Raw genomic sequence first — 22,417 nt, 5'->3', positions numbered from 1 at the left:
TGTTGAACATTAGAGACTTAAAAAAAACAAAAAAAAAACACATAAAAAATCGTAATTGTTCCAAACTTTTGACCGGTAGTGCATATGGTCATTCCTTGTCTAATGTGGAGTGTATGTTATCTCTGTAGGCAGCAGCAGCAGTGCTTTGGGCCTACAGAGTCTGGGCCTATCTGGTCAGGCCCCAAGCTCCTCATCCCTGGACGCAGGAACCCTTTCAGACACCACTGCATCAGGTAACTGCACCCATCTCTCCACAAGACATTCTTTCAGTCAGGGTGGACAATCTGACAATTTTATATTGTGGTCTTTTATGCCCTTGTAATAATATAATAATAAAACTACAGCAATGACTGCCTGCTAGATGGCTGTGCTGGCTGGCCAATTTATACCATATGTCTGTATCATGTGTCTTAAATTGAAAAACATTTCAGCGTGAGCTAGCTGCAGAGCTGTGTGACAAATCAAATTTTTCGTTCTGTTTTGATTTCAAATGGAGCGGAACATGAACAAGCAAAGTATATTTGAGGTTTCAGGTGCATGCCTTAAACGGTCAAATATACACAAAAAATATCTCAATGTCCATCTCAAGTATTTACATGAAGTCAGTCAGTTATGTCGCAAGTGAACATAAACGGTTGGGAAAGAAATGCGTCAGTATATTAGATCTGTGCATTCAGTCTACTGAAATACCTGCTGCTGTCTCTGTCATTAATGTTAATCAAACAAAAGAGAGAAAATCATTCACTGCTCTTTATTGAATAATTTTCGTAGCTTTAATAAGAATCAGTTTAATTCATATAGTGAAGACTATGCAGTGATTTAAGTTTAACTTAGGTTTTAATGACCGTTTTGACAGCTGATTGTTTAATGCAATACATCTCAAAATTGGGAAGATTGTGATTCAGATCGTGATTGAGTAAAAAAAAATTGTGATGATATTTTGGGAAGATTGTCCACCCCTACTTTCTGTCATGCTTACTGCATGCTCACCCAGCATTCCTCTTGTCATCCCTTCATGTCCCATTATTCCTTTCAATTACAATCATTTTCAAACATATGGCTGTTTTTCTATGTATGTATTTGTGTGCACCTTTAGAAACCCCCCTTAGCAAAGCCTGCTGTTTTTTTCCTGTAACAGCTCTGGTTATGCTTTCAGCCCCAGCCTCGGATGATGAGGGGAGCACAGCGGCCACAGACGGCTCCACGCTGCGCACCTCTCCCGCCGAGCACGGGGGCAGCGTGGGCTCTGAGAGCGGCGGCAGCGCCATCGACTCGGTTGCAGGAGAACACAATGGTAAGACTGGATTTTTATTGTTTGTCTGATGTTTTTGAATGTATGTAATTTTGAAGTGGATTGTTTTGGAAAGTTTCATCAACTCAGGATGATGTGTGTGTTTCAGTGTCTGGCCGCAAATAATAAAACTACAGCAATGACTGCCTGCTAGATGGCTGTGCTGGCTGGCCAATTTATACCATATGTCTGTATCATGTGTCTTAAATTGAAAAACATTTCAGCGTGAGCTAGCTGCAGAGCTGTGTGACAAATCAAATTTTTCGTTCTGTTTTGATTTCAAATGGAGCGGAACATGAACAAGCAAAGTATATTTGAGGTTTCAGGTGCATGCCTTAAACGGTCAAATATACACAAAAAATATCTCAATGTCCATCTCAAGTATTTACATGAAGTCAGTCAGTTATGTCGCAAGTGAACATAAACGGTTGGGAAAGAAATGCGTCAGTATATTAGATCTGTGCATTCAGTCTACTGAAATACCTGCTGCTGTCTCTGTCATTAATGTTAATCAAACAAAAGAGAGAAAATCATTCACTGCTCTTTATTGAATAATTTTCGTAGCTTTAATAAGAATCAGTTTAATTCATATAGTGAAGACTATGCAGTGATTTAAGTTTAACTTAGGTTTTAATGACCGTTTTGACAGCTGATTGTTTAATGCAATACATCTCAAAATTGGGAAGATTGTGATTCAGATCGTGATTGAGTAAAAAAAAATTGTGATGATATTTTGGGAAGATTGTCCACCCCTACTTTCTGTCATGCTTACTGCATGCTCACCCAGCATTCCTCTTGTCATCCCTTCATGTCCCATTATTCCTTTCAATTACAATCATTTTCAAACATATGGCTGTTTTTCTATGTATGTATTTGTGTGCACCTTTAGAAACCCCCCTTAGCAAAGCCTGCTGTTTTTTTCCTGTAACAGCTCTGGTTATGCTTTCAGCCCCAGCCTCGGATGATGAGGGGAGCACAGCGGCCACAGACGGCTCCACGCTGCGCACCTCTCCCGCCGAGCACGGGGGCAGCGTGGGCTCTGAGAGCGGCGGCAGCGCCATCGACTCGGTTGCAGGAGAACACAATGGTAAGACTGGATTTTTATTGTTTGTCTGATGTTTTTGAATGTATGTAATTTTGAAGTGGATTGTTTTGGAAAGTTTCATCAACTCAGGATGATGTGTGTGTTTCAGTGTCTGGCCGCAGCAGTGCTTATGGGGACACAACTGTTGAAGGACACCCTGCAGGGCCGGGCAGCGTGAGCTCCAGCACAGGAGCCATCAGCACCACCACGGCCCAGCATGAAGGAGACGGATCAGAGGGCGAAGGAGAGACAGAGGGCGACATCCACACCAGCAACAGGTCTGTCTACATGATGGAGTACTTGTCTCCTACTATAAACTAGAATAAAATGCACTCTATTTACTGTCTCACTCCTTTCTCTAGGTTGCACATGGTGCGTTTGATGCTCTTAGAGCGTCTCTTGCAGCATCTGCCCCAGCTCCACACTGTAGGTGGAGTTCAGGCCATCCCCTACATGCAGGTCATCCTCATGCTGACAACAGATTTGGATGGAGAGGACGAGAAAGACAAGGGAGCACTGGATGACCTTCTGGCCCAGCTCATCGCCGAGCTCAGCATGCATAAGAAGGTGAGACTACATCAAGAAAGAACTTATTCTTGACCGTTGTTTTGTTTTGATCTCTCCGCTGCGTTTCCGCCGTCACTTCTGAGCGGCGCATGCGCAAAACCAACCTCATACGTCATTCCCCCGGAACTGCTTCTGTGTACAACTGTTCGCGCAAGCTACATTAAAGTGATTATTCTGTTTTGAATATGGATATTTTTCTTACAAAAACGCATCGATTCGCTACAGTAAAAACAGTAAAACACAGCCTAATTTTCATTTTTGGGTGAACTAACCCTTTAATGCATTTTTCTTGTATGGAAACAGAATATGGATTGTGTCATTTTTGGTTTCCAGGATGTTTCAAAGAAGAATGAGCGCAGCTCCATAAACGAGGTGCACCTGGTCATCATGAGGCTCCTCAGTGTCTTTATGTCCCGCACCAAGTCTGGCTCAAAATCCTCCTCTGAGGTAACTCTCAGCTTCAGTCTGGTAATACAGTGCTCAAAAGGCTTTGTTCTAAAGGTTTAAATATTATTTTTTGATTAAACTTCGTTCCAAACTACCAGTCAAAAGATAAGGCGAGTCGATAAGATTTTTCTTTCTCTCTTATGCTCACAAAGGCTGCATTTATTCGATTACAAAACGCAGTAAAAATAGTAATATTGTGAAATTTTACAATTTAAAATAATAGTTTCATATTTGAATATATTTTAAAGGGTAATATATTCCTATGGTTGCAAAGCTGAATTTTCAGCATCATTACTCCAGTTTTCAGTGTCACACAATCCTTCAGAAATCATTCTAATATGCTGATTTGCTGCTCAAGAAACATTTCTTATTGTTATTATCAATGGTAAAATGGTTGTGCTGCTTAATATTTTTGTGGGAAGTAATATTTTTATAGGAACCTCCGGTTAATAGAACATTGGCAAATAATTTTAGTATTAGTTTAATGTATCCTTGCTGAATAAAAGCATTACTTTCTTTCTTTTAAAAAAAAATGATACTTCTTTTTTTTAACATTTAACAGTTTTTAATTATTTGAGAAATAAAATGTAACTATCATTTGTGACCCTGGACCACAAAACCAGTCATAAGTGTCAATTTTTCAAAATTGAGATTTATACATCATCTGAAGCTTTCCATTGATGTATGGTTTGTTAGGATAGGACAATATTTACAACTATTTGAAAATCTGGACTCTGAGGGTGCAAAAATTGAGAAAATCGCCTTTAAAGTTGTCCAAATGAAGTTCTTAGCAATGCATATTACTAATTAAAAATTAAGTTTTAATATAGTTACAGTAGGAAATTTACAAAATATCTTCATGGAACATGATCTTTACTTAATATCCTAATGATTTTTGGCATAAAAGAAAAATCAGTCATTTTGATCCATACAATGTATTTTTGGCTATTGCTACAAATATACCCCAGCGACTTAAGACTGGTTTTGTGGTCCAGGCTTACATTTATTTTCTTATATGTTTTTAGGAAATGTATTATTGAAGTATACTTTTAAGAAATCTGCCAATAATTTACATTTGATAAAATGGTCAGCATTTAAAATGTCCCTGACAACATTTATTGGCAGCTACACTATTTGATTGGAATTTGGCTCTCCTCCTCTTTTTTTAAATTTTTTTTATACCTATTTGCATACTCAATTTTAGATTAGTCTTCCTGTCTTGAACATAAGCTTACATTAACACTGTTTTGCTTCAGGAAGTGTACATTTCTAATACTATTGTTTACATGTTTCTACCAGGTTCAGTTTGCAGAGCAGTGAATGTGAAAACCGTTAAATAATTCAGTTTCATTACTGTTTTCTCGCCAGTCGTCTTCTCTCATCTCCAATACAACAGCTACCGCTCTGCTCAGCATGGGAGCGATAGACTACTGCTTGCATGTGCTCAAATCCCTGCTGGAGTTCTGGAAGACTCAGCAGGGCGAGGAGGAGCCAACGGCCACCAGTCAGCTCCTAAAACCCCACACTTCCTCCTCACCCCCAGACATGAGCCCCTTCTTCCTGCGTCAGTATGTCAAGGTACAGGCTGGGTCTTAAAAATCTTGCTCTTGTGTATATGTATTGCATAAGAAAAATCATGATCTTTAAATTATGGGTGTTTCTCAGGGCCATGCTGCTGATGTGTTTGAAGCGTACTCTCAGCTTCTCACCGAGATGGTTCTCCGACTGCCATACCAGATCAAGAAAATCGCAGACGCCAACCCGCGCATCCCACCGCCAATCTTTGATCACTCCTGGTTCTATTTCCTGTCAGAGGTAATGCACGTAATTCACTTTTGGCCTGTGCTGAAGAGTTTTCAGTGAATAATTTAGCATGAATCAACTTTCTTCAATCATCTTTCAGTATCTGATGATCCAGCAGACTCCGTTTGTGAGGCGACAAGTGAGGAAGCTCCTGCTGTTCATCTGTGGCTCCAAAGAGAAGTACCGTCAACTCCGAGATCTCCACACGCTTGACTCTCACGTGCGGGGCATCAAGAAGCTTCTGGAGGAGCAGGGAATCTTCCTGAGGGAAGGAATCGTGACTGCGACATCTGGCTCTGCTCTACAGTATGACACACTCATCAGTCTGGTGAGTAAACAGGCTTGTGTAACGCCCTATGAATTTTACTCTTCTTTGAGTTCGGATTAGCATGAACTTTCTTCCTTTTACACAGATGGAGCACCTTAAAGCATGTGCTGAAATAGCCACCCAGAGAACGATCAACTGGCAGAAGTTCTGCATGAAGGATGACTGTAAGTGTACAATGTGGCCTACTTTTACATTTGTGACCCTGGACAACAAAACCAGTCATAAGTAGCACGGGTATAGTTGTAGCAATAGCCAAAAATACATTGTATGGGTCAATTTTATGTCAAAAGTCAAGATATTAAGTAACGATCATGTTCCATGAAGATATTTTGTAAATTTCCTACCGTAAATATCAAAACTTAATTTTTGATTAGTAATATGCATTGCTAAGAACTTAATTTGGACAACTTTGAAGGCGATTTTTCTCAATATTTTGATTTTGTTGCACCCTCAGATTCCATATTTTCAGTTACATTTATGCATGTGGCAGATGTTTTTATCCAAAGTGACATGCATTTGCAGTTCTTGCTTTCCCTATGGATCGAACCCATGAGCTTGGCGTCACTTGTGGTACTAATCGAATTCTTTCACTCTATGTAGCGGTGTTGTACTTCCTGCTGCAAGTGAGTTTCCTGGTGGATGAGGGTGTTTCTCCGGTCCTGCTGCAGCTGCTCTCTTGTGCTTTATGTGGCAGTAAAGTCCTGGTGGCCTCCTCCTCTGGAGCTTCAGGTGGAGGTTCTGGAGGTTCATCTCAGCCCTCTCAGAGCAAATCATCCAGCAAGAAGAGCAAGAAAGAGGACAAGGAAAAAGACAAAGAAGGTTTGATGATCTTTGAGCAATACCCAACTATCATTAGGATTAATAATAACAATAAATGGCACTTTTCTCAATGTTCCTGTTGTGTTTTCTACAGGAGATGGAGCTGGCAGTCAGGAAGATCAGCTGTGTACAGCTCTGGTCAGTCAGCTCAATAAATTTGCAGATAAGGAGACGCTTATTCAATTCTTGCGTTGCTTCCTGCTCGAGTCCAACTCTTCATCTGTGCGCTGGCAAGCCCACTGCCTCACACTGCATATCTACAGGTACTTGGATACTACATGCAAGCACCTTCCCTAAACACACTCTCTCATGTCCTGTGCTTTGAACGTGGTCCAGAAGTTCCATCATGTTAAATCAAATGAATATTTACCTTGCAGGAACTCAAACAAATCCCAGCAGGACTTGCTGCTTGACCTGATGTGGGCCATTTGGCCAGAACTACCAGCTTATGGTCGTAAAGCAGCTCAGTTTGTGGACCTACTTGGATACTTCTCGCTTAAAACACCTCAGACCGAAAAGAAGGTAGTGATACTCGAATATGTGATTCGGTATTAATAGAATTTGATTTATAATTTATGAACATACACTGCTGTTCAAAATTTTGGGGTCAGATTAGGATAGGATTTCTTAAAGATGTTTTTATGCTCACCAGGGCTGCATTTATTAAAAAATACAGTAAAAAGAGTGACATTGTGAAATATTACAATAACTGTTTTCTATTTGAATATATTTTATAATGTAATACTAAATTAAACAGTTGTGCTTCTTAATATTTTTTCAGGTTTCTTTGATTATAAAGTTCAAAAGAACTGCATTTATTTCAAATAGAAATGTTTCGTAACATCGCAAATTTTTCATTTGATCAATGTAATGTGTCCTTGCTGAATGAAAGTATACGTTTATTTCAAAAGAAAAGAAAAAAAAAATTCTTACTAACCCCAAACTTTTGAGTGGTAATGTAATAGGTTGGTAATTTATAAGATTTAAAATGTTAGTGTGAGTGTTTTGCCTTGCAGCTAATGTTTTGATTCTGTGTTTTCCAGCTGAAGGAATACTCTCAAAAGGCTGTAGAAATTTTGAGGGCACAGAACCACATCCTGACCAATCATCCCAACTCAAATATATACAAGTAAGTGTTCCCAGCATGCTCTCATTGGACTGGGGTATTTTGGGTCATGGATGCGATAACATCCCTTCATTTTTAATTTTTTCACACTTATCTTCTCAGCACCCTCTCTGGACTGGTGGAATTTGATGGATTTTACCTGGAGAGTGATCCTTGCTTGGTGTGCAACAATCCTGAAGTGCCCTTCTCTGTGAGTGATGTTTATGACATGTCACATTTAATGGATGTTTTAGTTGCTATGGTTCTAAATGTTGGACTACTTTATTCCCTGTGTTCTTAGAACATCAAACTCTCATCTATCAAAGTGGACACGCGTTACACCACCACTCAGCAAGTGGTGAAGCTGATTGGCAGCCACACTATCAGCAAAGTCACTGTGAAGATTGGCGATCTTAAGAGAACCAAGATGGTTCGCACGATCAACCTTTACTATAACAACAGGACTGTACAAGCTATTGTAGAGCTGAAGAACAAGTGAGCATACTAATCAGACTCTTCAAATTTTTTGGAACAATGTTTGTAGACATTTGATGATAAATTGAGATAATTTGACATTTGTGTTCACAGACCTGCTCGCTGGCACAAAGCTAAGAAGGTGCAGTTGACCCCTGGCCAAACTGAAGTGAAGATCGACCTCCCTCTCCCCATTGTGGCCTCCAACCTGATGATCGAATTCTCTGATTTCTATGAAAACTACCAGGCGTCTACAGAGACCCTGCAGTGTCCTCGTTGCAGCGCCTCTGTCCCTGCCAATCCAGGTGTCTGTGGCAACTGTGGAGAGAATGTGTATCAGTGCCATAAGTGCAGGTACGCATGGTTTGCGTATCGTACAAAGACCCAAAAAAACTGACAATTGCAGTAAAATTGAGATTGAAATTGTCTGTTTTGAATTTTCCAGATCCATTAATTATGACGAGAAGGACCCATTCCTGTGCAATGCCTGTGGTTTCTGTAAATATGCACGCTTTGACTTCATGCTGTATGCAAAACCCTGCTGTGCTGTGGATCCTATAGAAAACGAAGAAGATAGGAAAAAGGTAGAGCAGGCATAAATATCTAATAAATGTCCATTTATGTGCATTGTGTAATGTAAAACAGGAATGTGTACAGCTACAAACGAAAGACACAAACAGACCTGGTCAAGTGAGGAATAGTCTAAATTTAAACACATATGCTGAAATTGCATTGAAATTACAAGTCCACTTACTAAAACGTATGTTAATGATTTATCGTGTCCAGGCTGTTACCAACATCAACACTCTACTAGACAAGGCTGACCGTGTTTACCACCAGCTCATGGGTCACCGGCCGCAGCTGGAGAGTCTGCTGTCTAAAGTAAATGAGGCTGCACCTGAGAAACCACAGGTCAGTGTGTCAGCTTCTGCTTCGGACAAATCAATGACTTTTCCCTCTTGAATTACCCAAATTCGTTTTGGGTGTGTTGTTCATGTTTTCATGGCTCTTCACAGGATGATACAGGAGCAGGCGCTGGTCTCGGCACCTCCACTGCCAGTGTCAATCGGTACATTCAGCAGCTGGCACAGGAATACAGTGGAGACTGCAAGACTTCATTCGATGAGCTCTCCAAAATCATCCAGGTTAGGGATAAATAGAGCTGTTACTGTGCCAGAATGGTAGTCGAGAACAATACCAGAGAATTTTCACTATTTTTTTTCAATTATGAAAAAAGTTTATTTTTATATTTAATAAGTTTATTATTAATTATATAATTAGCTGTTTATGTGTTTAGTGTTGATGATCATTTTACATTATAATTATAATGAAATATTAATGCTTTAATAATTAAAATATATTATTATTGCTATTTTATTTTCATAATATTAGTGTTATTTTATTATCAATCTATCTTAAGTGTTGATCATTTTTACATTATGTAATTTATTTACGCAGCTAGTGATAATTTTATATATTTATAAATAATTTAATTAATAAATGTGTTTAATAAATGTAATAGATTGTTAAAAAAAAATTATATTTAACTAATTAAATAATTTTATTATGAAACAGTTGTTGTAAACTCTTTTTATTCCTCATTCAGAAAGTGCTTGCATCGCGTAAGGAGCTGCTGGAGTATGACCTGCAACAGCGGGAAGCTGCTACCAAATCATCCCGCACCTCCACACAACCCACCTTCACAGCCAGCCAATATCGAGCCCTGTCTGTCCTGGGATGCGGGTACACGTCCTCCACCAAGTGCTACGGCTGTGCGTCTGCAGTCACGGGCCACTGCATCACTCTACTGCGTGCACTGGCAACCAACACTGCCATCAGGCAGATCCTGGTACTGCAGGGTCTCATCCGAGAACTGTTTGAGTACAACCTGCGCCGTGGCACTGGAGCCATGAGGGAGGAGGTCCGCCAGCTCGTCTGTTTGCTTACCAGGTATATACACACAAATATCCAAATCTCTGAAGAGACTAGCTAATACTGTTTGTTTTACAAGATGTTAACTACTTTCACGTCAATGTATTTTGCAGAGATCACCCAGAAGCCACACAGCAGATGAATGACCTCATTATTGCCAAGGTGTCAGCTGCCCTTAAAGGTCACAGGGCCAACCCTGATCTGGTAACGGTCTTTATTACATAGTAAAGATCACATGTAGCTACTGTTTTTTATGCCTGTAGTAGATCTGTAGTACTTATTTGATTGTTTCTTACAATTGTCGTCTCCTCTCATTTAGGTCAGTAGTTTGCAGTATGAAATGCTGCTTCTTACAGACTCCATTGCTAAGGAGGGAGGATGCTGGGAGCTCAGACTTCGCTGTGGTGAGTCCTGTGGTGGATTTCCAGAGCTAAAAGTCTGAACCTTTTATTTTTCCTTAAGCGGTCGATGCCAACCCTGAAACAACATAAACTACCAAATTTTGCTACAAGTTTGATTGCAACATATAATTATTGCTGTTAATAGTGTTCATCGTCTGTTTGATTACGTCATTAACTGAATTTTACCGTACATTTCAGCAAAATGTGCATCAATTTGACAGTCACCACTGATAAACTACTACTAAATATATTGTAGAAACGTAATTTTCTGTAAAGCTGCTTTGCAACGATTCGTATCGTGAAAAGCTATTTACAAATAAACTTGAAATGAATTGAATTGAATTGCTGTAGCTGTTCCACAGAAATATAATCTCTGTGTCAGATCATATCAGTTATTGGCCAATATTGGAGATGCTGTGATCAATATCACATATCACATATTAATTATATGATAAGTAATTATTAGTGCTGGGCAATGATTAATCGCATCCAAAATAAAAGTTGTGTACATAATATATGTGTGTGTACATTTATTATGTATACATAAATACACATACATGTATATATTTAAGAAAAATATGTTTATATATTAAATATATTTATATATAATATAAATTATATGAATATAAATATATACATGTTAATATTTTCTAAATATATACTTTGTGTGTGTCTTTATATATACGTAATAAATATACACAGTACACACGCATATAGTATGTAAACAAAAACTTTTGTTTTGGATGCGATTAATCGTTGCCCAGCACTAGTAATTATCTTATTTGGTTTGGCTAGAATTTGAATATCTGTGCTTACCTACTCATGCTTCTCTTTTTTTATTCATGTTTTCTTTTACTAAATTATATCCTTATAATTATTATAAAAGTCATAATAATTACATATGTAATTATGATGATTATATAATTAATATATTGTGTTATGAATAATTAACATTTTATCTATAATGGCTAGAATTTTAATATTAGTGCTTCCTACTCAAGCCTCTGTTTATTTTCAGCACTGAATCTGTTCTTGATGGCGGTGAATATAAAGACCCCTGTGGTAGTGGAGAACATTACACTGATGTGCCTGAGGATCCTGCAGAAACTCATCAAACCTCCTTCCCCAACCAGCAAGAAAAACAAGGTTCGACAGACTCGCAGTAATGATGAGGTTTTAATCAATACGTATTGATGCACTTACCTGACTTGTACTCTCTAACAGGATGCTGCCGTCGAATCCCTGACTACAGTCAAGCCATACAACAACGAAATCCACGCACAGGCCCAGCTCTGGCTCAAAAAAGACCCCAAGGCCTCTTATGAAGCCTGGAAAAAGTGCCTTCCTGCTAGATGTAAATATCCAATCTCTGCATCAGCAGTGTTCTCCGTTATTTCCAACAAACGGTTTACTTAATTTTGCTCTCGTCTATCGCAGGTCAAGAAACAGTCTCTAAACCTTTGAATAAGGCTGAGATTAGGAAGCAGTACCTGATGGAGAAGTACGTGTGGAAGTGGAAGCAGTTCATGAGGTCCAGGTCAGAAGGCCTGTTCCCTCGCCTGCTCAAACTGGGTCATAACAACTGGCTGAGACAGGTATGTGCTCTCTCAAAGCACTCTAGAGTGTCTGATTCTTTTCTGCTTTAATGTGCTCTAATGTAATCTGACTCTTCTCATAGGTGCTCTTCACCCCAGCCACCCAGGCAGCAAGACAGGCGGCTTGCACCATCGTCGAAGCTCTAACAACAATCCCCAGCCGCAAACAGCAAGTTCTGGACCTTCTAACAAGGTACATTTGACATGAATGAATAAAACAATCCTTTTTGGACCAGATTTTTCCGTATTAGGCTCAATCGAGCCAGATGTAGGAGTCATTTCCAAGTTTTTGTTGTTTGTTCTTCAGTTATCTGGATGAGCTGAGCATTGCAGGAGAGTGTGCTGCAGAGTACCTGGCTTTGTACCAGAAACTCATCAAACCTGCTCACTGGAAGGTTTACCTGGCTGCCCGTGGTGTCCTACCATACATTGGCAACCTCATCACCAAGGTATCGTCAAAAACTGTAGATACTATAGGGTTATATAGTGAGGATGTGTCATTTCCATTAACCTAAACTTATGTGGTGTTCTTCAGGAAATTGCTCATCTACTAGCCCTTGAAGAAGCCACACTGAGCACTGACTTACAGCAGGGATATGCCCTCAAGAGCTTGACAGGTGAATTCAAGCTTTTGTGTCTCGTTCAAGTTAAACTCCGAGAACTTCCTGAGAGCTTGTGGCTTGTTTTAACGGTTTCTCGTCTCTCACAGGTTTGCTGTCCTCATTTGTGGAGGTGGAGTCTATAAAGCGTCACTTTAAGAGTCGGTTGGTTGGCACTGTCCTTAATGGCTACCTGTGCTTAAGGAAGTTGGTGGTCCAGAGAACTAAACTGATCGATGAGACCCAAGACATGCTGCTGGAGATGTTGGAGGACATGACTACAGGTTCCAGCCTTCACCTTCAGATCTTCTCTGATGTTTTTTGTTATTAGAGACCAAATCAGCTCAATGCTATATCTTCTTTTATAGGGACGGAGTCTGAGACCAAAGCATTCATGGCTGTGTGCATCGAAACTGCAAAGCGGTACAACCTGGATGATTATCGCACCCCTGTCTTCATCTTCGAGAGGTTATGTAGCATCATTTATCCAGTAAGTAGACTTCAGCTCATTGACATTTGGAATTGACATAACTTTTGGAATAATGATTTTGGTCTAACTAATTTCTCCCATCTGTGTGTATGAAGGAGGAGAATGAGGTGACAGAGTTCTTTGTTACACTGGAGAAAGACCCACAGCAGGAGGACTTCCTGCAAGGCCGTATGCCAGGAAACCCATACAGCAGTAATGAACCAGGCATTGGCCCTCTCATGAGAGACATCAAGAACAAAATCTGCCAGGATTGCGATCTTGTGGCACTACTGGAGGACGACAGCGGCATGGAGGTACGTAATCTTCCTCAGTACTATGTCCTAGGACTTTTTCAAATAAATCACTTGGCATTATTTGTATTTCTAAATAGGGCTGGGCGATATGGCCAAAAAATTATCACGATAATGTTTTTTCATATCAGTCGCTATCGATAATTATCATGATAAATGTCAAATTTGTATTTGTTTCAAGTTTAAAGGCAGATTTTTGCCAATCAGTAATATCTGTAAGTATTGTAGCAACCTCATTTTATATGGTGAAATTTAATTATTCAGACTGTTTGAGTTTTTTTTATTTTTTATTAACCACTGGTCTTCCATAGTAGCATACATTTAAAGCATGATAATCACAGTTAAAACCTCAAATATAGCACCTCAATACCATGGTAAAAATGTAATATGGTTTTTAGGTATTTGTATGAAAAACAGTAGCTAGTCTAAATAAATTTTGTATAAATGCATAAACGCTAGCTAGCTTGATCACAAAAAAAAATACTGTAATTATATTCCATCACTCCAATACATTTAAAACATGTCTACATTAATAATATATATTTGACACAAATACCCACATTTCTGACACAATACCATGGTGCAGTTAGTGCTACAGTAAATCTATGGTAAATGATGGCAATTTGTAGATTAAAAAGTCTTCTAACTGTATCGTTGCGCACAGTGTTTCTCCTGTTTGTCAGCACTGTATCATCTGGCTGTCACACTGGATCTCACAGCACCATCTGCTCTAGTGAAGCTCGCGCTGCTGTTTGAACTTTGATCTGAGCGGATAAACGGTCCGAGTGACGCGCTTCAAATGAGTTGCGCTCTTTCGTTCCGCCTTTGCCTCATAAACATTATATCGATAATTTCTCGACCTCTTGTTATCGTTTATCGAGGAAATTTATACCGCGCGATAATTATCGTTAGCGATTTATTGCCCAGCCCTATTTCTAAATTATTTTTAAACCTTAAAGCAAGAAAAAACTAATAAAAAATAAATGTAAAAAAAAAAAAAAATTTTTATTAACTATTTAAAATGTATATTATATATTTTATAAATATTTATATATTACATTTTACAAATATTTGAAAAAATGTTTGACTGCCAAAGTTATGAGTTGTGCCTAAAGGCCTTTTCACACTGAACGTGAAAATTCGGCACAAATGTTCGGTGCGATGATGCTTTTGAATCGAAACAATAGATCCCTATGAGGCTATTCACACCAGGCACGATCATTCGTGGCATGAAAAAAGCGAGGATTTTTTTTTCCGTGCTGTGTCGATTTTTTTCCCCCGGTCGCTCCGTGACGAAACAGGCCATCCAATCAGATTTGAGCTTAGATCACATGCCTGGAGCAGCTGCTGTTGCACAAAAGGGTGAGAGTGGTGGTGCTGTTTCAAAAACCAGTGTAAACAAACACTGAAGAAGAGTATTCCGAGAGTGGATGCCAAGTAGGGATATGCCGGTATCAAATTTTCACACACGTCTTTCACGCAGCATACAGCGGTGTTGTGCATTTTGACCAGTTTATGGGAAAAGTATTCTTAAAATGCATTCAAAATTCTGAATAATCTGTAATATATAATTATTCACGGTATTTAGAAGGGCCCACGATAACAATATTGTGCATATTCATTACCGTGATATATCGCATTACCGAATACCAGCACAAGTCTAATGCCGAGTTATCATTGGTATCTGAGAACATTTATTCTCATGTTCTTAATATTATTTCTATTAATTCTCCACTAAATTATGTGATCTGGAGAGCACTGTTCGTTTTCTTCCACGTGTGCTGGTGTTTTGAGTGTCAGAGCGCATTCACTCAGTAACAGTTACGTATTTTTGTTAGCTGGGTAGATCTTCCGTATTAAAAAAATCGAGTGAAACATTTTTCTACACATGAAATATGAAAGCAAATAGACATATGATTATGACGATATATTTTCTGTATGTGTTTTGTATGCAGCTCATGGTATTTTTATAACAATAAAGGATGTTTATGACAATAAGCAGTGTGGCGTTATTAAACATACAAAGAGTGCATGTCTGCCTATTATAGAATAAAAATCAACTATAGATCACAGTCGGAAGTTACAAGCACTCGATGATGGTTTAAAGTGGATTTTAAGCAAGTACATTAATAACTTCAAAAATTTTCAAATATGGCTTGATGCTAATTGTACTTCTGTTTATATTTTAAGATGTTTTCTTGTAAGCATTATTGATAGTTTTTGTTTCTGGTGTAGAACCAAACTTTATATTAAGTTAATGCTAATATATTGAGCAGCGGACGATGTTAAAACCATATACGAGATTCATATCTGAGGAAAAATGCATTGTTGGTCGGCGCCATCTAGCGTGCAGGTATGAATTAGCAGAAGGTGATCAATCGTTTCGCGCTCAGTGTGCGATGAATCACCGTTCATCGGCGATTCGCCTCGCTTTTTTGTTTTCAGTGTGAAACATGCAGAATGAAAACAAGGTTTTTACATAATTTTAAAATAAATAAAAAATAAGATTTTTTTTTCTTTGTTTTGGGCACTCTTATCTGATCCTCTATTGAAATATGTTTTTAAAGATGACTTTTCTTTGCAGCTCCTTGTGAATAACAAGATCATCAGTTTGGATCTGTCTGTTGCTGAGGTCTATAAGAAGGTTTGGTGCCCCACCAACGAGGTAAGCTAAAGAAGATAAAAAGGTACTTTATTTTTACATATCAACCATGGTTTAAACACTCTGTTTCTTGCAATAAAGGGTGAGCCAATGAGGATCATCTACAGAATGAGGGGGCTTCTGGGAGATGCAACAGAGGAGTTCATTGAGTCTTTGGACTCAACTACAGGTTGGTTTTATGTTGCAGGACCCTTTCTTTAACATTAGTTTCAGTTTTTTCCCCATAGTTTATCTCATGTTTCTCACTTGTAATTGGTGTTTTCTCTCTGTTCAGATGAAGAGGAGGATGATGAGGAGGTATATAAGATGGCTGGAGTGATGGCGCAGTGTGGAGGTCTGGAGTGCATGTTGAACAGGCTCTCTGGAATCAAAGATTTCAAACAGGGCAGGCACCTTCTCACAGTGAGTATGAAGTTCACCTCTAATTCATCATACTCTACAGATTTCCTCAGAAACTGAAGAAAATTCTAATGATTGTGTTTTGCTTTATAGGTTCTCCTCAAGTTATTTAGTTATTGTGTGAAAGTGAAAATCAACAGACAGCAGCTGGTGAAACCAGAGATGAACACTCTGAATGTTATGTTGGGCACATTGAATCTGGTAAGTAACATACCAGAGGAATCATCTGATGAGATCAAATGTAATATTTAAGAGAATATTTGTAATTGGATGTTGTATTTCAGGCCTTGGTGGCAGAGCAGGAGAGCAAGGACAGTGGAGGAGCATCCATAGCAGAGCAGGTTCTTAGTATTATGGAGATCATCCTGGATGAGGCCAATGCGGAAACTGTCTCTGAAGACAAGGTCAGCAAGACATTTTGATTTATGCAATGAATATTACAACAAAATAGAAGGGAGACAGCTGTATTCATATCTCTCCGTTGTGTTTCTCCTCCAGGGTAACCTGCTGCTGACGGGTGATAAGGACCAGCTGGTGATGCTGCTGGACCAGATCAACACATTGTTTGTGCGTTCCAATCCCAGTGTCCTACAGGGGCTGCTCCGCATCATCCCTTACCTGTCCTTCGGTGAACTAGAGAAGATGCACATCCTGGTCGAGCGCTTTAAACCCTGCTGCAACTTTGACAAGTATGGAGTTTGTTCATCTCTGTAACCTAGAACTCTGACTGTTCTTTGTAACAATAGTAAAATTTTGCTGCATTAAACACCATTTGTTTTCATATACAGGTATGATGAGGAGCACAGTGCAGATGACAAGGTCTTTCTGGACTGTTTCTGTAAAATAGCTGCTGGAATCAAGAATAATAGTAATGGACATCAACTGAAAGACCTCATCTTGCAGAAGGGCATCACCCAGAGTGCTCTGGATTATATGAAGAAACATATCCCCTGTGCTAAGAAGTATGACATGTCATAATATAATAAGTGTTTATTTCTATATTTTTGTATAAATATATATAATACTTTAATATAATTTGATATAATATAGTGTTCATTTTTATTTATAGTAAATACTGGTATATGCTTTAATACAATAAAGTATCTTTTATACATATCCCAAAATACATATTGTAGATATTATAAATTATATTTAGATACATGTTTATTTATATATATTCAAATACATTATATATAAAAACATGTATCATTTATAATACTGTAATTATTATTTATAGTAAATAAATTTATTAATATATGTTTTATTTTTTATTATTAAAATGTCATTTGTATTTATATTTATTAATTTGTATATATCTGCACATCAATAAAAACTAAATAATTAAATAAAAATATAAATTAAATTTTTAATCATAAAAAATAAAAATAAATGAACTTTTCCACAACATTCTAATTTATTGAGATGCACCTGTATATATTAATACATAGATTTACTATAAATAATAATTACAGTATAATAAATTATGTATGTGTGTCTGTGTGTGTGTAGTGCAGATAGAGTCCGGATATCCAGAAATACATTTTATAGATACATTTATTATCTCTCTTTTCTTATGTATTAGATTTTGTTTTATATTTATAAGTTTGATAAGTTATTAATTCATATTTTTTCATTTATACAATATAAAATAAATCATTATTTTTGAACTAATGAAAAATATAAAACAACAAGAAATGCAATGCATCTACCGTATCCAAAAACATTACTATTATAAAGTGATTACCTAAACTGTAAATAATATTTTGCAGCCTGGATGCAGACGTTTGGAAGAAGTTCCTTGCTCGACCAGCCCTTCCGTTTATCCTGAGACTGCTGCGTGGTCTGGCCACCCAGCACCCCCCTACACAGGTAACACTTTTATCACTAGTTTGAGAAGTTTTGATCTTTTTATTTCATGCAGTATCCCTGTACACAGACAACTAACATAACTCATATTTTCTCCTCTTCTTATAGATGCTAATCGGAACAGATTCAATAACCAATTTACACAAGCTGGAGCAGGTGTCCAGTGACGAGGGTATCGGCACTTTAGCAGAGAATCTTCTGGAGGCACTAAGGGAACTCGCAGAGGTTAACCTGAAGATCGACGCTGCCCGAAGGGAGACTCGAGCGGAGAAGAAACGCATGGCCATGGCGATGAGGCAGAAAGCTCTTGGCACACTGGGAATGACAGTGAGTTGCAAATATAGATAGAAGCTTGATGTATAATCGACTTTGAATTCAAATTTTTCTGTTTTTCACTTTGTTTTAGACCAATGAGAAGGGCCAGGTGGTGACCAAGACGTCCCTGCTTAAACAGATGGAGGAGCTCATAGAAGAACCTGGGTTGACTTGCTGTATTTGTAGAGAGGGCTACAAGTTCCAGGTCCATTTATCTACCAATGATGTTTTATTTAGCTGTAGATGTAAATGCTCAACCTCTTCATTGTCTTATCCTTGATCATACTTTGTACCCCACAGCCAACCAAAGTTCTGGGCATCTACACATTTACAAAGCGTGTGCCCCTAGAGGAGTTCGAGAACAAACCCCGCAAGCAGCAGGGCTACAGCACTGTCTCACACTTTAACATAGTCCACTATGACTGTCATCTTGCTGCTGTCAGGTGCGTGAAACTGCAATAGATTTGATTAAAGGAATATTTCACCCAAAATCAATCACCCTCAAGTTGTTCCAAACCTGTATGAGTTTCTTTCGTCTGTTGAACACAAAAAAGATATTTTGAATAATGTTGGTAACCAAACAGCTGACGGTAGCTATTGACTTCCATAGTATGAAAAAAAAATACTGTGGAAGTCAATGGCTACCGTCAACTGATGATGATTAAATGATGACAGAATTTTTTTTGGGGGGTGAACTATCGCTTCAAGGAAGGTTTTATCATCTCACATGTTTCATAATGTTCTCTCTTGTCGGTCTGGATCAGGCTTGCCAGAGGGCGTGAGGAATGGGACAGTGCTGCACTACAAAATGCCAACACAAAGTGCAATGGTCTCCTACCAGTATGGGGGCCTCACGTACCCGAATCTGCCTTCGCCACCTGCCTGGCAAGGTACGTCATGCCTGCAGCTTATTTAAAGCTAAGCTGTACTCCTGAATATTTACAGGATTTTAAGCTGGTTTTGTACCGTTACAGGCACAACACATATCTGCAAGAGTGCACAGGGCAAAGGGAACCCACGTACCAGCTCAACATTCACGATACCAAGCTGCTGTTCCTGCGCTTTGCTATGGAGCAGTCCTTCAGCGTGGACACAGGGGGTGGAGGCCGCGAGAGCAACATCCACCTCATCCCTTACATCATTCACACCATTCTCTACGTCCTCAACACGTACGTTTATCAAAGATGAGAATTGAGTTCCAGTGCGTTTTGAGATTCAAAACATTTTTCTGAATTTCTCTTCAGAACAAGGGCCACGTCACGGGAGGAGAAGAATCTTCAGAGCTTCTTAGAGCAGCCTTGTGAAAAGTGGGTGGAGACTTCGTACGAGGTGGACGGGCCGCACTACTTCACCATATTGGCCATGCACATCCTGCCACCTGAGCGCTGGAGGACTACGCGTCTCGACTTCCTTCGTAGGCTGCTGGTCACTTCACATGCCCGCAAGGTTTCACCAGGGGGTGCTAACAAGTAAGGGAACAAAGCATGACTGTGCATGTGTCAGAGCATGAACTTTAAAGAGCTTGTACAAGCCTGTGCTGTACTTTACGTGCTGAGGGTGTCTACTTTTGGTTTTGGCAAGTGTTTTGTGCTTACTCAAACTGCCGATGTTTGCTTTAAGACTGTATTATGCCTTAGAAGATTGATGCAAGATTATATCAGACATGGCTTGTGCTGGGTGTCAGATTGTTTCAGGCCTCAGTATTACTGTTTGTAAAATTTTTCGCTTTCAGGGTGACTACTGTTTCAGAATGTTTTTTTTTATTTTTTATTATATATTATACATTATATAATGTAATATATAATTATATTATTTTATGCAATATTTTTAATATAATTACATATATGCATGCATTTTGTGTATGTGTATATATATATATATATATATATACACACACACACACAAGATGCATGCATATATGTAATTATATTAATAAAATAATTACACTGAGTGATTTAATTGCAATATTGATACATGCATTTCTTTTTAATTATTTTTTAATAATAATAATTGTTGCAGATTTTTTTGTTTTTTGTTGTATTAAATGTATATTTTCTACATTAAAACTATATATATCAAGCTATATATGTATGGTTATACATATATTTATGTGTCAGTTTTATTTGTTTTGAATAATATCTGTCTGATAAGTGATTTAATTGCATATTTGATTTTAATCGTTTCAGGCTCACAGACAAAGCCGTGAAGGAGTATGCTGTTTACCGCTCACCGCTTCTCTTCTGGGGTCTGGTGGATCTTGTCTATGATATGTTCAGGGTACGAGAATGTGTTCTTTTTTTGCACTTGTGTAATTTCTAATAAGTTCATATTTCCATGAAATCTTAATTTTATCTGCCCATTCCCACAACAGAAAGTGCCCACCAGCAACACAGAGGGAGGCTGGTCCTTCTCGCTCGCAGAGTACATAAGGCACAATGACATGCCCATCTATGATGCTTCAGAAAGAATTTTGAGGGCTTTCCAGGATGAGCTAATGCCTGCTGAATCCTTCTCCGAGTTCCTGGATGTCGTAGGTCAGACATTTTTAATACACTTTCCTGCCATGAACTGAACACAAAGCTCAGTGGAAAGTAATTAAAAAAATAAAAAATACAAAAATGTTGAGCTATCGAATATTAATCTCTTTTACTGACTCTTTTCCCAGGTCTTCTGTCAGACATCCCAGACCCTGACGCCTTCCTGCAGGACCTGTTGAACTCTGTGCCCTGATGGCACACTTTATGCACCTCACTTATGGACTCGTGAGCTCTCTGTCCAGTGCAGGTGTTCCTTAAACACGGAGTCTGTCTGTTACCCGGACACCGCTATTCGCAACTCCATAAGGACACCTTTCAATCGGGGCCCAGGCTCCCAAAATTTCTATCAGCTCGCATACACACTCATTCACCTCCACTTCTGCTCCTGATCTCCACGTGGGTTCATTCAGTTATAACTCTCTCCTAAACAAGAAAGTGACGTGTAGCCTGACGAGTTAATGCGCATTTACTCTACAATGGTTTTATAACACCTAATACACACAAACACACCATGCTGTTTTGATCCAACATGTTGCAGGTAATTTGATTTGGAATTAATTCATAAACAACCCTGATGGCTTTTATTTTTCCCTTTTTTGATTTTTGTTTATGGTGTTTTTTTTTTTACTCTAAATTGGCTAAGAGTTACAGATTCACTAACTAATCTCTCATCGTCTTGGTCTATGTTTCTGGATATTTTTTTTTTTTTTGCAGTGGTGTTCAATGAATTGTTTGCAGTTTGTGAGAAAGGCAAGGCCTGACAGTGGTTCTGTGATGCGATGCAAATGTGTGACGATTGTTTTCCATGTGTAAATGGTTAAAGATTGAGATGAAAGTTTGTTTAATGTTATTCCCAAAAAATGAAAATACTTTCTGATTTGTAAAGGGTTTTACCTGCATCAACAATGAAACGAAGATAAAGAATAAAAAGGGCCTGCATATTTATTTTGGGAGCCTTTTTCCACTGTTTTTCTGGTTGGGTTTATGTGTTTTGATCAAAATCACGATAACTACATTTCTTTTTCGTTATGTCTTCCATGTGTCCGTAATTCACACCGTAATATTCCGCAGATTAAAGATTTTCCCCAGAGCAAGTTGTGCCTCTGGTAAGCAAGGTGCCACTGAGAAGAGTCTCAGTGATTTTAAGCTTATTCTTACAATATAAACACACACCTGCGATAGGGTGTTCTTGAGCTGAATGCATGGTGTGAAGTTTGTTTTAAAAAAGAAAACAAGAAAAACCCAGTTAGTGTTTATTCGCCTATTCCCGCTGCTACAATGTTCAACTGTTGCTGAATGTCTGCTTTTGAATTAGCTCAAATTAATAAAGGTGTAAGAATACCATATCTGACTGAATGTGTCATCTAAGCAGTGTTGTTTAGTACTTGCATACTATTGCATTTAATACTTTTA

The 22,417-nt window shown here is 38.5% G+C and overlaps 1 protein-coding gene across 1 annotated transcript in view; it reads left to right on the top strand.

Moving 5' to 3' along the window:
- LOC107737675 (E3 ubiquitin-protein ligase UBR4-like) overlaps positions 1-22,355 on the top strand; it is a 52,431-nt gene extending 30,076 nt beyond the window's left edge. The window contains exons 56-105 of the mRNA XM_016549265.1: positions 129-233; positions 1,139-1,294; positions 1,401-1,409; positions 2,181-2,378; positions 2,485-2,653; positions 2,738-2,942; positions 3,276-3,389; positions 4,758-4,967; positions 5,055-5,204; positions 5,293-5,520; positions 5,606-5,684; positions 6,121-6,339; positions 6,434-6,602; positions 6,717-6,861; positions 7,383-7,468; positions 7,568-7,655; positions 7,746-7,939; positions 8,033-8,272; positions 8,364-8,502; positions 8,705-8,830; positions 8,935-9,063; positions 9,525-9,868; positions 9,964-10,054; positions 10,170-10,254; positions 11,270-11,397; positions 11,476-11,605; positions 11,689-11,846; positions 11,930-12,039; positions 12,154-12,295; positions 12,382-12,463; positions 12,556-12,729; positions 12,814-12,935; positions 13,031-13,228; positions 15,810-15,890; positions 15,969-16,056; positions 16,162-16,289; positions 16,380-16,487; positions 16,571-16,690; positions 16,785-16,975; positions 17,075-17,248; positions 18,056-18,155; positions 18,261-18,479; positions 18,559-18,672; positions 18,768-18,910; positions 19,232-19,357; positions 19,442-19,636; positions 19,712-19,936; positions 20,654-20,744; positions 20,839-21,001; positions 21,133-22,355. Coding sequence (XP_016404751.1) covers positions 129-233; positions 1,139-1,294; positions 1,401-1,409; positions 2,181-2,378; positions 2,485-2,653; positions 2,738-2,942; positions 3,276-3,389; positions 4,758-4,967; positions 5,055-5,204; positions 5,293-5,520; positions 5,606-5,684; positions 6,121-6,339; positions 6,434-6,602; positions 6,717-6,861; positions 7,383-7,468; positions 7,568-7,655; positions 7,746-7,939; positions 8,033-8,272; positions 8,364-8,502; positions 8,705-8,830; positions 8,935-9,063; positions 9,525-9,868; positions 9,964-10,054; positions 10,170-10,254; positions 11,270-11,397; positions 11,476-11,605; positions 11,689-11,846; positions 11,930-12,039; positions 12,154-12,295; positions 12,382-12,463; positions 12,556-12,729; positions 12,814-12,935; positions 13,031-13,228; positions 15,810-15,890; positions 15,969-16,056; positions 16,162-16,289; positions 16,380-16,487; positions 16,571-16,690; positions 16,785-16,975; positions 17,075-17,248; positions 18,056-18,155; positions 18,261-18,479; positions 18,559-18,672; positions 18,768-18,910; positions 19,232-19,357; positions 19,442-19,636; positions 19,712-19,936; positions 20,654-20,744; positions 20,839-21,001; positions 21,133-21,197 — 7,253 coding nt within the window. The 3' untranslated portion in view covers positions 21,198-22,355. The remainder of the gene's footprint in view (positions 1-128; positions 234-1,138; positions 1,295-1,400; positions 1,410-2,180; positions 2,379-2,484; positions 2,654-2,737; positions 2,943-3,275; positions 3,390-4,757; positions 4,968-5,054; positions 5,205-5,292; positions 5,521-5,605; positions 5,685-6,120; positions 6,340-6,433; positions 6,603-6,716; positions 6,862-7,382; positions 7,469-7,567; positions 7,656-7,745; positions 7,940-8,032; positions 8,273-8,363; positions 8,503-8,704; positions 8,831-8,934; positions 9,064-9,524; positions 9,869-9,963; positions 10,055-10,169; positions 10,255-11,269; positions 11,398-11,475; positions 11,606-11,688; positions 11,847-11,929; positions 12,040-12,153; positions 12,296-12,381; positions 12,464-12,555; positions 12,730-12,813; positions 12,936-13,030; positions 13,229-15,809; positions 15,891-15,968; positions 16,057-16,161; positions 16,290-16,379; positions 16,488-16,570; positions 16,691-16,784; positions 16,976-17,074; positions 17,249-18,055; positions 18,156-18,260; positions 18,480-18,558; positions 18,673-18,767; positions 18,911-19,231; positions 19,358-19,441; positions 19,637-19,711; positions 19,937-20,653; positions 20,745-20,838; positions 21,002-21,132) is intronic.
- Positions 22,356-22,417: the final 62 nt, after the last annotated feature.

The sequence above is a fragment of the Sinocyclocheilus rhinocerous genome, unplaced genomic scaffold (genome assembly GCF_001515625.1).
Source record: "Sinocyclocheilus rhinocerous isolate Xijiao unplaced genomic scaffold, SAMN03320098_v1.1 scaffold72, whole genome shotgun sequence".
NCBI classification, from domain to species: domain Eukaryota; kingdom Metazoa; phylum Chordata; class Actinopteri; order Cypriniformes; family Cyprinidae; genus Sinocyclocheilus; species Sinocyclocheilus rhinocerous.
This window is presented reverse-complemented; position numbering and strand designations above follow the sequence as displayed.